Genomic DNA, 14,650 nt, shown 5'->3' on the forward strand with positions numbered 1-14,650 from the left:
GCTCAATTGGGATTAGGGTGAGATCGTCTATTGAATGATCGTCGAGGTTGAAATGATTAGAAACACGCTTGTCTTTCTTTAATTTGATGTCCGACCTATGAGCATTAAAAATCGTTTAGAGTACCCACGCGCTTTCAGTTTTGAAAAAACAATCGTACAGGCTCGGTTGAAATCAGAAGATCTTGTGCAAGAGTTGATGAGTATCTGTTTCTTTGAAATACACTTTAATATCCAGTTTATTTGTTTCTGCTATGGAATCTCCGTTAAAGACTGTGGTATCGAGAAAGTCTATGCTTTTGTCACTCACGTTTGCGGTTAGTTTGATAGAAGGATGGTGGTTGTTGAGAATTTCAAAGAATTCCCAAAACTGTTCGATAGAATAAGTCCAAATCATAAAAATGTCATCTAAAAAGCGTCCGTAAAAAAAGTGGGCAAAATGGACAGAGGGGCAACACCTCACGCCTACTCTGCCATGAAAAGGTTTGCGTACGAAGGGGCGAATCGTTTGCCCATTGCTGTCCCTGAAGTTTGTAAATATGTTTTACCATTAAATGTGAAATCGTTTCGACTAAGACAAATCTCTAAAAGCTGTAGATTTGCATCGTCGGGTCTGTTTGGATCTGGGTTTCTATTAAAAGCTTTACGAACTGCCGTTAAACCAGTAGTGTTATCGATATTGGTATACATAGAAGAAACGTAGATAGAAATTAAAATAGCATTAGAGGAAACTCGAAGATTTTTTATTTTATTGACAAAATCGGTTGTGTCTTAAGGTAGGCGCGATGTTGACATGCTAGAGTTAGTAAGAAATGATCAATGTATTCTGACACTGCATATGACTCACTACCACAGTCATATATAATCGGGCGGCCCTTAGGGATTTTATTCGAGATAAACCACTCCTTGGTTGGATTCTTATGGATATTAGGCAAAGTGTACAAATGTCTCTCGCGACAATCAGGTTTGGCAGACAGATAGTCATATTATTTCTGTTTGAGATAAGTAGTTTTGACTAAATCGGCAAGAATATTGTTAATCGTGATAGCAGTTTCTTTGAAAATTGGTTTCGGTAAAATGGCATTATGTTTAGGATTATTCAGTTGATTCTCTGCTTCTGAAACGTAATCCTCCCTATTCAGAATAACACAACATGAACCTTTGTCACTCTTTTTAATAACAATGCTATCGTCTTTCTTAAGAAAGTTTAATGCTTCACGTTCCACTCGTGTGAGATTAGGCTTTCCGTGTGTCCACGTGGATTTAGGAATAAACATTGTTCTAGCACCACGTGGGGGGTGGTTTCGAAAAAAATATGTGCAGCTAAGATTTCGTTGAAATCGTTCAATGGATGGTCGAAGATAATTTAAGTTAGCTATCTTTGGTGTGGGAATAAACTTAAGTCCACGGTCTAAGATTGAATGCTGAAGGGGTGTGAGAATTTTGCGGCTCAAGTTAACTACAGTTTGGCCTAGCGGTGGCCCAGTAATTAGTTTAAAGACTTACTCGATGCTTGAAGCTGGTGTATCCAAAAGAAATAAATGCTGTGTGCTGTTTCTGGAGACCAATGAAGATTATCAACTGGTTCGAATTCTTCTTTGTAGAGTGGTAAGATTGTTGCGCTGTTGATATTGGACTCCATCATCATGTTGTTGAGGGTGCTGAGGTTCTGTTGTGCTTTCTTCGGGATTTTATTTGAAATGGGTATACATGTGAAGAGGATCTTGGAGTTTGGGAAGGTTTTGTTGGCTGTAGTGATTAATTTCTGGGCTTGGTTAAAGGGGGTCTTTGGTAGCTGATCACGGTTGTTGAGGCCTACATGAAGAATAATGGTAGTAGGTTTGGGATCATGGTCGTATGATTCCGGGATTGACTGTAGGTGATGGATTTGGGCACCGGGGTAAGAATGTATTTCAGTGTCTGGTTTTGGTGCTTCGATTCAGGTTAGATGATCCAATAATTAAGGTAGATTTCTTTAGAGCGGGTAGCTTCCATAATGATTTGTCCTTGGTTTGGTGATAATATGGTTTGGTAGCGGATATAATGGTTGGGGACGGTGTGATTGGTACTGGTTTGGTAGTTGTTAGAATTGTAGCATTGGGTACGGACTGGGATCTGGTTCAAGGGGAAGGTCTGGATACACGTTTGGATGGAGTCTGGGGGGTGGTTTGCTGGTCCAAAAACGCACAGAAGGAAGAAAGGTTGGCGGATCCTGGATCACGTGGTGAAGATTCAGATGGTGTGGAAGGGGAAGACGAGTCTGAAAGTGAAAAGAGAAGGGGATTGCCCTCTCTACGAGAGCGTTTACCTATGTCTGCTGGACTAGGAGTAGGTGAACTTCGGGCTCGTTTAGGGGTTTGGTTCGACAGCGTGGTGGTTCTAGATGGTGCAGGTGTAGTGTCCATTTCAGTTGGTAGAGATATGGTTACTCTGGTTTTTGTTTCGTTGATTGTTTGGTAAAATTTGGAGATTACAGCTTGAGTGAGACATTTCCCATAGGAGCGACGGGCTCAGGACAGGGCATGAGAAACGATGCGGTCGACGGCAGGTGATGATAAAGACTTAGTACGAATGGTGGTCAGCTTCTCTTGAAGTGTGGTTTGGTAATGGTCGATCAGGACCTGCGTAAACTTAGAGAGCCATGTCCGATTGAGGGATCTAATATTCGCGTCCACAGCTGATGTTTTCATTGCTGGACGGATAAAACTATCCAACTCAGAGACTTTGCGTTTGAAGGTAAACGCTGGTTGGCCTTGCTGTTGAAGGGTAAGGATTGCCAAATGATGGAGGCACTGCAAAACTTGGAAGAATACCTTCACAAAGGGTTCTTCCTCCTTATGAGTGGGGACTGGTTGGCGTCGGTGGGCTGGTAGTCGTTTCTGTTGTTGGTCAGGTCGATGGTTACCTCTGGATTGGTAGGCTGTGTTGTAGGTAGGTCGGTGATGGGATGGGATATAGCTGGATGGGTTGGTTGGTGGTCGGCGATTGGTAGGTGGTAGAGGTCGATGGAAGACAGGGCCGTTGTAGGGTACGTGATATTGGTTTGGTTGACGATTACTGTTTTTATGTCTGGCTTCTTGCCAGTGGTTGTTGTAGTTGGGGAGCATAATGAAAATAACTTGAGGTTAGAAAGGGAATGTACAGCGGATGTAACAGGAGGAAACTGTATATGTTAGCGTGAAAATGTGGGGATCAAATTATGCAAATAAGTCAAACTGGGTTTGGGGATAAGTAAAGTAAGATGAAAGTTATGATGAAAAATGCAAAAATATATATTTAGGTGATAAATAAAGTTAACAATGATGTGAAAAATTATAACAAATAAAACAAAAACTTACGCAATTGACACGAACCGGTTTTCGAAATATTATCCTTTTTCAAGTGTCGAGGAATGGTCAATGTAATGACTAAACTAAATCTGCAAATAATATATAAGAACCCTTCTGATGGTGAAGCAATAAAACGCCCCGTTTTAGTGGATAGCAAGAAACACAGATCTGAAAATAAGAATGGTGCAAATCAGCGTCCCTGATAATCATAAAAAGTTTACAAAACCTTTAACAAAAACCAGGTGCAATAATTACCAACAGTGGCTAAATTATAACCAAATTAATGTCAATGATGAACAAATTCCCGCAGGAATGTTGATATACGTTCATACGATATTAGAAACGAATTATGATGCCTTAAAACACGAAATTCGAAGTCATTAGCTTGTATCTTTTATTCGTTTACTGATGGAAATTAGATATGTTCTATTGAGGATTCGATTGAAATACTCCGTCAAATATCTTTTTTCGTTTAAGAACTTATTAAAAACAAAAGTTATAAAATTGTAAGGTAGCATCGACGTATTGATGGACTCCAGTGACGGATTGACAAACTCACTGACTTAGTGGTGAACTCATTGACGGAGTGACGAACTCACTGACGTACTGACATAATATGAGGTAGCCCACGGAATCAAGAATGGCTTTAGACAAGCGTCATAACATCTCCATAAATGCAATAAAAATGAAGTAGCGTACACCAAGCCAATAGATTGTATTAGAAACGCGCCTAAGGGAACCAAATGTGTTCGCATATGTCGCAGGTTGATAGCGACTGGTGTTTAGTTTTTAATTCTATGTGACTTTTGCTAGCGTTTTCTTCACGTTTGCCGGCGCCTAAGTCGATATAACGGGATTATTCTCGAGACCCGTGCCCGAATGTGTCAATTAGTTCATTATTTTCAAATGACCAGCAAATCTGCCTTTCATATGTCATCAGCAGCAGTCTTATCGGTCTTGTACATGATGGGTAAATAAACCAAGTACGGTACTAACGATTCGAACCGCAAAACGAAACCCAAAATCCAAGCAACATATTGGCGAAACATTAGAAGCAGTTAATGTACTTTATATATGAAGAAGTATATCAATCATAAGTGAGGAAGTGTTTCATGGGCAGAAAAGGAGCGTTCAGCTGTCGAAGAGCTGACAGGAATGGCTACTACGATAGCATAGATTCTGCCCAAGACTGGGTAGGCATCCAACAATTGCTATTGCTGGTGACAAGCAAGTTGCAGTACATTAGAATATTAGTTCTTCTCTTTTTAGTTCTAGTTCCTAAATCATAATACACACAAGTCATAATACACACAAAACGCTCCAAGCTTTGGCTCTTCTGTTGGGGGATGGGTTCATTTTAACTATTTACAAACTGTTATAGTTATCATGCTCGGTCTAGACACCTGTTGGATATTAGGGGGCAATCTTTCCGAATTTCACACATTTGCATTGATTCAAAGTTTGGCCTGATGGTTGCTTTTAAAGTAATGTAAATTAAATGATTCTGAGGTAGGTTGATGGCAAATTGTTTTGAATTTGTTCATAAATTATATCGATTCATCCACCTAAACTGAAATATTGTCAACGTAGAACATACACACAAATTTTTCTGTGTCATCGAGCTCCCTATCCTGACCTACCCCCCCATGTATCAATTCCGATCCTAGTAAAGAAGGATGTGGAATCATACCCAGTTAGTGAAGTGTAGCCGAAAATATCAGTAATAGTTGAAAGCAAACTTGATGTCGTACTGCTCCTGTTGCATTTTATTGGAAGGGTACAAGGTGTGGAATTGTGGATGGTAAGTGGGACATCCAGACAGAGAATGTGTTAGCCTGTCAAATAACTCAAGGCTTGCCATCAGTCATAACTGATGATATCCTTGGCTATCTTTCAACTGGATGTGATGACACATCCTCATTTACAGAGATTTGAAGTCATGATGGAAGATAATTAAGGAGCATCTGGAATTAGTACAGGTGAAGATAGAGAGTTCCATGACACAGAAAAGTTTATTTGGAAGCTCTATGTTGACAATATTCCAGCTTATGTGGATAAATCAAGCTATTTCTATTTTAAAAAAGTCAAAGATTTTGAAAAGCTTACACCAACCTCAGAATCGTTTGATTTACATTACTTTAAAAGTCATCATCAGACGAACATGTGACACAATGCAAATTTGGGTTATCCATAAAGGTTATCTCTGGTTGATAGCGTTCTGGTGGCTGAACTGAACATGAGAATTGTTCAGTAAAAAAGTTTGTAAAAAGTTACGATGAACCCCCCCCCCCCCTTACTTTCTGCCTGCAGTTGATTACCTGTAACAGTAAAAAAAAAATGTTTTAGTGCAGCATGCATGTGTGCAGAATTAGATCAACCCTGTACACCCGAATGTTAGTATGGAGGTGAATTCTTCAATCCAGTTGTTAATAAGTTTATGTAAAGGTAAGAATAGACATGAAATCAAATCCATTGAAAATATTGCATGAATTTGCATGAATTAATATGAATATATATAAGACTGATCTTGGCAGCCCCAACCTAACTCTCACCAGTAACCCCTAATCAATAGGCATGGTTGCTGGCTTGTAACAAGACTTTGCCATCAAATTTGTTTTCCATGAATTGGTCGGCTGTCTATATTGTCAGTTACTGTATGATATTATAACGACGTTAATGCTATAAACTTCACTCCAACTAGCTATAATGATATAGTGAATAGCCTTCTTTCATTACTAATGGTAATTCATTGACTATACAATTGATTTATTTACATGTGAATAGTCATTACCGTCAAAGAATACTTGTTTTTCTTTTCTTTTTTAAACTTCGACCCCTGTATATGAATGAGGAAGTAATATAGATTGTATATCTTATATCAAATATATTATAATCTTAAACTAAAATGGCGATAGTTGTGTTACTGATAGGAATATTAACTCAAACAATATTAGGTTTAGTTTTATATCTTAATAATATTCATTTATAATCATATAGTACATATAATCATATGTTGTATAATATATTATCATACCTTCAATTATTCATTGTGTAAATGTATAAATTCTAATAAAGCTTAGAGGTTCAATGTTGAAATGATCTATCTGTTAGTTTATTCAATATGTTCTTTCCCCTTTATTATTGATATAATGATTGAATATGGATTGTAAATAGGTCGATTTAATTTTCTTCTTTCTGTGGTAATTATTGGGCTAAATAAAACAAAACAATACAACAATACTTATATTTCTGAGACTGTAAGTATATACAATACACTTAATGGGTTAGTTATAAAAAATACTGAACCTAGTGAACTGGTTGATGGAGAATCGGGTATTGTTACCTGTTATTATAACAATGTATAGACAGTAACTGAATAATATTCTCTTTCTATTCTAGCTCAAGTTATAATAAATACTGAACCTAATGAACTTGTTGATGGAGAATCTGGTAGTGTTACCTGTTATTATAACAATGTAATAGACAGTAACTGTATAATATTATCTTTCTTTCCTAGGTCAAGTTATAATAAATACTGAACCTAATGAACTGGTTGATGGAGAATCTGGTAGTACAGTCAAGTAACCTAAATTCGCGGAAACCTATTATTCGTGGATTTCCGGAAATGTTTAATAATTTATATGAGCGACCTTGCGCGACCTCCGCATTAGTTTGTTTTAATAAACATGGGTTTTCTGTACAATATCAGCTAGTAGAATGAATCCAGTAGTTTCAAGCAATGTATAATGTATTAATGTATACTTTGACAAATACAAAATGGCGGATTTCAGTTATTACCAAACGTCACCATTTTTTATCGGCCGAATTTCCTTATAATCCCTAGCGGTAATCAGAATTCCAAGTGTCGTTTGCTAGAATGTATTCCAACGAATGAAGTCACGTGATCAACTAGTGGATTCCGAGTCAGCAGAAAATTTCTATGGAACACAAAGTGGACCATATTCTTATGTTGTTTCAGTGACTTTTAGCAATAAATCACGCTACGTATCTTATTTTGTCAGCCACTATTTATTTTAAAATCGTGGATCTTTGAAGGAATTGTCACTAGTTATAATGAATTGATATTAAAGATAAATACTAAGAGAAGTTAATTATACCACCCGGTATACATACAACGTGTTTTTCTAGACTTATTTATAGATCAAACATTGTACACGAAAATAGGTGACGCATTCTGCCTCCGTTGCCGAGTTGGTTGCTCATGAAATATGGGTCAAAGTGAAGGATTCATAAAGAAAATCGAAATAAACCAATTTTAATTATTTTGCAGAATATCTGAGGAAACATCTGAGACATAAAGATTTTTTTTTTCGTTTTTTTAACTTAGACGAAATTCGGTGTTGAATCCTTATATCCACGAAAATAGTTACAACACTGTATTACCTGTTATTATAACAATGTAATAGGCAGTAACTATATAATATTCTCTTTCTATTCTAGTTCAAGTTATAATAAATACTGAACCTAATGGACTGGTTGATGCAGAATCTGGTAGTGTTACCTGCTATTATAACAATGTAATAGGCAGTAACTATAAAATATTCTCTTTATATTCTAGGTCAAGTTATAATAAATACTGAATCTAATGAACTGGTTGAAGGACAATCTGGTAATGTCACCTGTATTTATAACAATGCCTATTCAATATCTATGTCTCGATCTGGTCAGAGTACTATAGCTCTCTGTATTGTTTATCTACAAACACTAAATTGTTCAATCAAAGATCCTGAGTCTGAAAACAAGAAATATCTCTACAGTATCTAAAACAACTACTAGTGTAACTATACATATTGATACAGTATCTAAACAAAGAGATGATGGTTACTGGGGATGTGGAGTACAAGGTCTTCAATCTGAAACACCTATTAACAATACAACTATTGATGTTAAAGGTAATTCTATGTTTATTATCTACATTAACTTCATCATCTAGTTTTAATTAGATAGTCTTCATCTATCTATGTTTAAGAGATTGTAATGAGGGTCTCTAAAATTTTTATGTTTCTCAGGGCCATTTATAGCATCTAATTTTAAATCAGTTGTTCCTGCAATTCCAATAAAACTAAGCGTTAGATCACTTATCGCAAAATAAGATTGTACCATCAAACTTGTTCCTGTTCTATTTCCAGTACCAGTTAAAGGTGTAGAAATAGAGAATAAAAACAGTCTAAATCTAGTAAATGGAGTGTCTACCAAAATGAATTGTAAAGTTACCAATAATCCTGATCCAGTAATAAATTATAGATGGTTTATAGTATTTCTGATATTAGATAAACCAAGTATATTTTATATTTCTGTTGTTAGATAAATCAAGTATATTTTATATTTCTGTTGTTAGATAAACCAAGTGTAAAGATAGAACCTGAAGTATCTGGTAACTATAAAATAATAGAAGGTAATACAGTAGAATTAAAGTGTATTGTAACTGATGCTAATCCTGATGGTAGTTTGAGTTATAAATGGTATAAAGATACAATAACTACTCCTACAGGACAAGTTGGTTCTACAGTTCAAATATCAAAGAAAGGAATATATACATGTTCTGTTTCTAATGGAATTGGTACACCAGGAATATCAGATTCTATTACTATAGATGTTTTATTTCCACCAAGAGTTACTCTGACACCACAATATAGTATTATAGAATCTAATAACCTCACTATACCCTGTATAGCTACATCTAATCCTGTACCTAAAAATTATACTTGGTCTGGACCTAATAACTTGCTACAATCTCAACAGAATTTACACCAACTACTGGTGTACAACAAACTGGTACAGGAACTCATGATACAGTTGTTATAGTTTTATGTAAGATTTCTTATTTACATTAAATATATATCATCTATATATCTTTATATAGAAAAATGCAATGGAATGGTAATTAACAATTTATTTTGTCTTTTGTTTAAGACGGTCCTGAAGTTCGTGTATCTACTAGTAGGATAGATATCATTGAATCAAATAAACTGGTTATTAATTGTACAGTTATCCAGTCTAAACCAGATGATGCCAGTATAAACTGGTATAAACCAGATGGTACTAGTATATCTAGTAATGTATTAAGTATTGATAATACTAGAAGAGATCAAGGTGGTATTTATAGTTGTAATTCTAGTAAAGTATTAAAACCATCAATTGGTACAACTAAAACTAACGTTGACAGTAAAACAACAATTGTTAATATCTGGTGTAAGTATATATTATGTGTTTAGTGTTAGTACGAGGTATTTGTACCCAGGGACAATCTAAAAAGTAGAACTTAGAGAATCAATTTCACAGTCCGGTACGTGTTAAGTCAAGGTATTTGTGCACATCTGGAGACGTTTCATAACATAAACACGACCAGTTCAATTACTTTGTAACTAATGTTGAATATAGTAAAAACCAGATTATAGAGTTGTAATTACTATCTATTTAAGTAGAATACCAGTGTTTATGTTTTGAATAATCAGTATTTTTCCCACCCAATTTGTTTAGAGTTTATTTGGTACTTCTCACTATCTGCATATTTATATAGATTTAGATCGAGTTAAAATCACAAGAACTAAATTAGATATACAGGAAGGTGATAAAATTAACATTACCTGTACAACTCAGAGTAATCCTACAGCATCTATTACCTATAGAAACGGAACTGACGTCATACAGACTGATAACAGTAACCAGGCATCATTTATAAAACTTGCTGCTACTTGTCTAGATACTAACGTCTACAGTTGTCAAGTTAACAACCCTAATATACCTCAAACATCTTATAATGATACCATACAGATACTTGTTAATTGTAAGTATTCATTTTCTGATACAAACAAACAAAACGTTGAATTTATTACTGTAAAGTGTGTATCAATTTAATTGATTAATTATGCTGATGCAACTTTAGACAATTTAATGTATAATTGGAGATGAAAACAATACTATTAATTTATCTACAGGTCACCAAGACCAGATCCTCGTGTAGATCATCAATATAAAATAACTGGTAATATTGGAGAGAGTGTAGAAATAACAGCTCAAGTTATATCTTATCCTAAACCAATATTTCAATGGTATTATAGAGAGAATAATGTTGATATACCTATTGTTAATAATGGTTCATTTCAACAAACTAATATATCTACCAACATCAATACCTTTATATCTAAATTAACTATAAATATCACAACTAATAAGTTCTATAGAAGATATTATCTTAATGTTTCTAATGAAGTGAATCCAGGTGGATCTGATCTACAGTATGACATCATTTCAGAAAGTAAGTAGATATAACGTATGTATATCACAATATGTTACGATGTTAAAGTTGTTGAATTGAAACCGGTAGACAAGACTAAATGATTTCTTTTCACATAAATAGAAATGACTTCTATATTGAAATTTATTGAAAAATCTCGCCTTTTAATAGTTTAATTCAGATTATATTACTCTACACTAATACTTTCTTTGTTTATCTCAGCTGTTCCTGATCGCCCAATCAATATCACCTACAAAAATATAACATCAGATACAATATGTATTGAATGGACACCAGGGTTTAATGGTGGAGCATCACAAAGTTTTATAGTTCAACATTCTACTGATGATAAAACATGGGTCAATTCGTCCACAATACTAGATGATACTAATAATGGTCGAGTTGACTATTGTATAGAAGGATTAGAACCAGATACTAGTTATTATATCAGAGTGATAGCTAGTAATAAATATGGTGAAAGTTTAATTGGTATATTATCTCAGAGTGAACCTCCTAAAACAGCATCGAGACAAGGTAAAATGTATGAGACTATGAAGAATTCAATCCCTACACTATTTATTACTTTGTCTCAAAGTAAGTAAGATAGTAAGATATCAAGTAGACATGGTAAATACCTAAATTACAAGATGTCAATACATTATTATGAATTGTTTGCAACTTTATTTGTATTTTAGATATGTCAAGTAATGAGTTTGATGTAGTAGGTTTAGATATTGGTATTGTGTTGGCTATCCTTGCAGCTGTAGTTGTTGGTGTTATTCTTTACAAATGGCGACAAGGTATACATGTCATAATATTTTTGTTTAATTAAGTCTTGCTGAACCTGAATAACAGATAGATTTAATAGATTTCAATATATCTATACATTATTGCAAATTATATCTTGGTTATAGCAGACACCACACTTGGTTATATTCTTTTTCAGGTAAAGGGAAAGAAGAAGAAACGTAAGTACCGGTACTTTAATATCGTCTTGATGACCTAACTATTTCCTGCTCTCTCTAGTCAAGCTAACTAACTAATATCAAATCATAGAAGAAATATTCACCTCCCTTTTTCCCACATCCTCACAATGGTCAGGCGAACTTCCGTGGTACATGAAAGGTGGCTACTACAGTCAAGATAGAAGACGAAAGTCTTGAAAATGTCACTCACTATTCAATGTAATCCTGAATGATTAACAGATCAGAGTTGGAATTGATGAGGAGAACACTTCAGAATGCCTTCATAAGCTTTTATTATTACATACCGACCAACCTGATAAGGGGTTGCTTACGAAAAGAAACATTCGATCCCACTTATGTCGTGAAATAGTGAATGTTCATTATTATATTTTTAAAGGTATGATAGCATTGATCCAAGGATAAGAGGTAAATATTTTTTTCTATCTGCAACCTGTGACATTTAGTCTATTTGAACTTTCTTTTAGTTTAGTTTAAACAGTATTTTATTTCTATTACACATATAATTTAGGGTTATAAATAGGGTTTCGGAAACAAGCCAATGTTAATCCGTCACCAAAAACAATGTACCAAAATACAGAAAATATAAATGAATAGATAAATAAATAAGTAAATTAGCGTACTAATATATATAATAATTTAACAATAAAGTAGTTTGATAGTTACCACAATTGATTATGTATATTAACATATGAGGGAAAATGTGCAAAAGTGCATAAAGTGTCCACACCAGACAGGGGTCGTCATCACCAAGAATTCCGTCCGTCCACAAGCACAAACGAGGTTACAGACAAAGACAGCCGGGTTGGTCAATTGGAGGCTGTGTTGGCCTTCAATAAGTAATTTGATCAAATTCAGAATTTTGATACTTAGAGTAAGAAAACAGATGTTAATTTTACATGATGTTGAGTATACCCACAATTAGGGTGTGTAGGCACGATAAGCAAACTAGGCTAAATATACCAGATCAACAATTAGGGTAAATATACAAGATTCACAAAAAGGGTGGGCAAACACGATCTGCAACAAGGGTCTGTATACACGATCAATAGACTTGGGTTGGTATTCAAGGTTCACAACTAGAGGAAGCCTTCATGCACAACTAGGGTAAGTAAGCAAGATTTCACAACTTGGTTAGAACTAACTATACGATCCGCAACTAAGGTAATTATACAAGATCAACAAATAGGGTAAGTATACAATATGAAACAACTAGAGTAAGTAAGCACGATCCGCAACTAGGGTAAGTATACAAGATCAGCAAATAGGGTAAGTATACAAAATCAACAACTAGGGTAAGTATACAAGATAAAACAACTAGAGTAGGTAAACACGATCTGCAACTAGGGTAAGTAAGCAAGATTCACAACTAGGTTAGGTATATAAGATCCGTAACTAAGGTAATTTTACAAAATCAACAACTAGGGTAGGTAAACAAGATTCACATCTAGGGTGGGTAAACACGATCTGCAACCAGAGTCAGTATACACGATCAATAGACTTGGGTTGGTATACAAGGTTCACAACGAAGCAAGATTCACAACTAGGTTAAGTATATACGATCCGCAACGAGAATAATTATACAAGATCAACAACTAGGGTAAGTATACAAGATGAAACTAGAGTAGGTATACGAGGTTCACAACTAGGGTAACTAAACACGATCCGCAACTAGGGTAGGTATACAAGATAAACAACTAGGGTAAGTACACAGGATTCGTAGCAAGGGTAAGTATACAAGATTCACAACTAGGATAGGTAAATACGATTACTATAGGGTAATTGTGTCGGATCAAAAACAAGGATATATATAAAAGATTCACAACTAGGGTAAATAAACAAGATTTACAACTAGGGTAAGCACACAAGACCCTCAATTTGGTAAGTAAGCATGACCCGCAACTAGGGAAGTAAACTATTTTAACAACTACGGTAAGTAGACAAGATCAACAACTATGGGAAGTAAACACAGCTACAATAAATAAGAAAGATTACAAACTTCCTTTTAGACTACTATACAGCTATTTAAGCAGGTATATGTATATTGGCCAAACTCCCTCATTAATAACTAATAGTTATAATAGTTAATAAATTAATATTCAATAAAAAAAATACCAAGGTCCAATATTATATTTAAAGGAATAATCGGCGACATCGTAACTTCGAAACAAAGATTTCCAAACTCTTTAAATTTTGATTTGAATAGCTCACCAGGGCACCATAGCACACAGTAAGATATCGTTAATATCGAAACTCGTGTAGTAAATTACGTTATTTCAGTAAATTGTTTGTTCTTATTACTGATGATGTATTATCATCTTATCTGACGAATTGTATTGTGTTAAATGCTCACCGCTTTATTCTTAAAGAAATAAAGTAATCATAGTGTTATTGTGTTCTTTATTAAATCTTACTCCTTACTGCTGTTTATATGTTATACATTGAAATCTTTGATTTATTAGCTGATGGTCAAACCTACCAGGAGTTAAATACAGTACATAATACAGTAACACCACAAGCTAGTGATGCAGCACGCTATTACAACCTCAGAGCAGGCCAAACTACAACAGATCTTGACGATACAAGACCATATGCTAATCTGTAGTTGGAGGACGTTTCAACACTGTCTGCTGTGTGATACAGAAATTAATGATAAAAAAAACATGTTTTACACCAGTAGATCGATGGCTTTGTTGATGGGCGGGATTGTCTTCAACCTATGAACCCAAATTCTTTCAATTAAAGTTTAGCTCCGAACTACAGTTGCGATCTTTTATCTTTGAATAACAAATTTTTTCCAAATGATATTCCTTACTGACTGATCTTTGACCGAATCATGTTTATTGATTTCAATATGTCAATTTTCAGTTCTAAAGCAGTCACATAAAATATTCCTAACCTGGATTCTGAAACATAATATTACCATTTACCATCAAATATCAACTTGTAAAACCATTCCTTTGAATATAGTGATTAGTGTGATTGAAGAGTAACCAGTTACTATTCAATATAAGGCACTGGCACAGGGTTAAAGTTATGTATACAATATAGTGTTACTGTTGGAGTACTCGTAACCAGACGAA

General features: G+C 34.7%; 2 protein-coding genes across 2 annotated transcripts; both read left to right on the plus strand.

The window, feature by feature from the left end:
• Positions 1-2,040: 2,040 nt before the first annotated feature.
• On the plus strand, positions 2,041-2,457 carry LOTGIDRAFT_174361 (hypothetical protein; the record flags this gene model as incomplete). Its single annotated transcript, XM_009052966.1, has 1 exon — positions 2,041-2,457. The coding sequence occupies one exon, from the start codon at positions 2,041-2,043 to the stop codon at positions 2,455-2,457; it is 417 nt and encodes a 138-aa protein (XP_009051214.1).
• Positions 2,458-5,725: 3,268 nt separating this feature from the next.
• LOTGIDRAFT_239094 (hypothetical protein) lies at positions 5,726-14,172 on the plus strand (the record flags this gene model as incomplete). Its single annotated transcript, XM_009052967.1, has 16 exons — positions 5,726-5,771; positions 6,726-6,776; positions 6,844-6,894; positions 7,788-7,838; positions 7,906-8,010; positions 8,147-8,239; positions 8,477-8,626; positions 8,686-9,015; positions 9,261-9,539; positions 9,868-10,189; positions 10,286-10,605; positions 10,807-11,178; positions 11,280-11,384; positions 11,531-11,552; positions 11,947-11,975; positions 14,030-14,172. 16 exons carry the CDS (start codon positions 5,726-5,728, stop codon positions 14,170-14,172), a joined length of 2,469 nt encoding a protein of 822 aa, XP_009051215.1.
• Between the last annotated feature and the right edge of the window lie 478 nt (positions 14,173-14,650).

The sequence above is a fragment of the Lottia gigantea genome (assembly GCF_000327385.1).
Source record: "Lottia gigantea unplaced genomic scaffold LOTGIsca_193, whole genome shotgun sequence".
NCBI classification, from domain to species: Eukaryota; Metazoa; Mollusca; class Gastropoda; family Lottiidae; genus Lottia; species Lottia gigantea.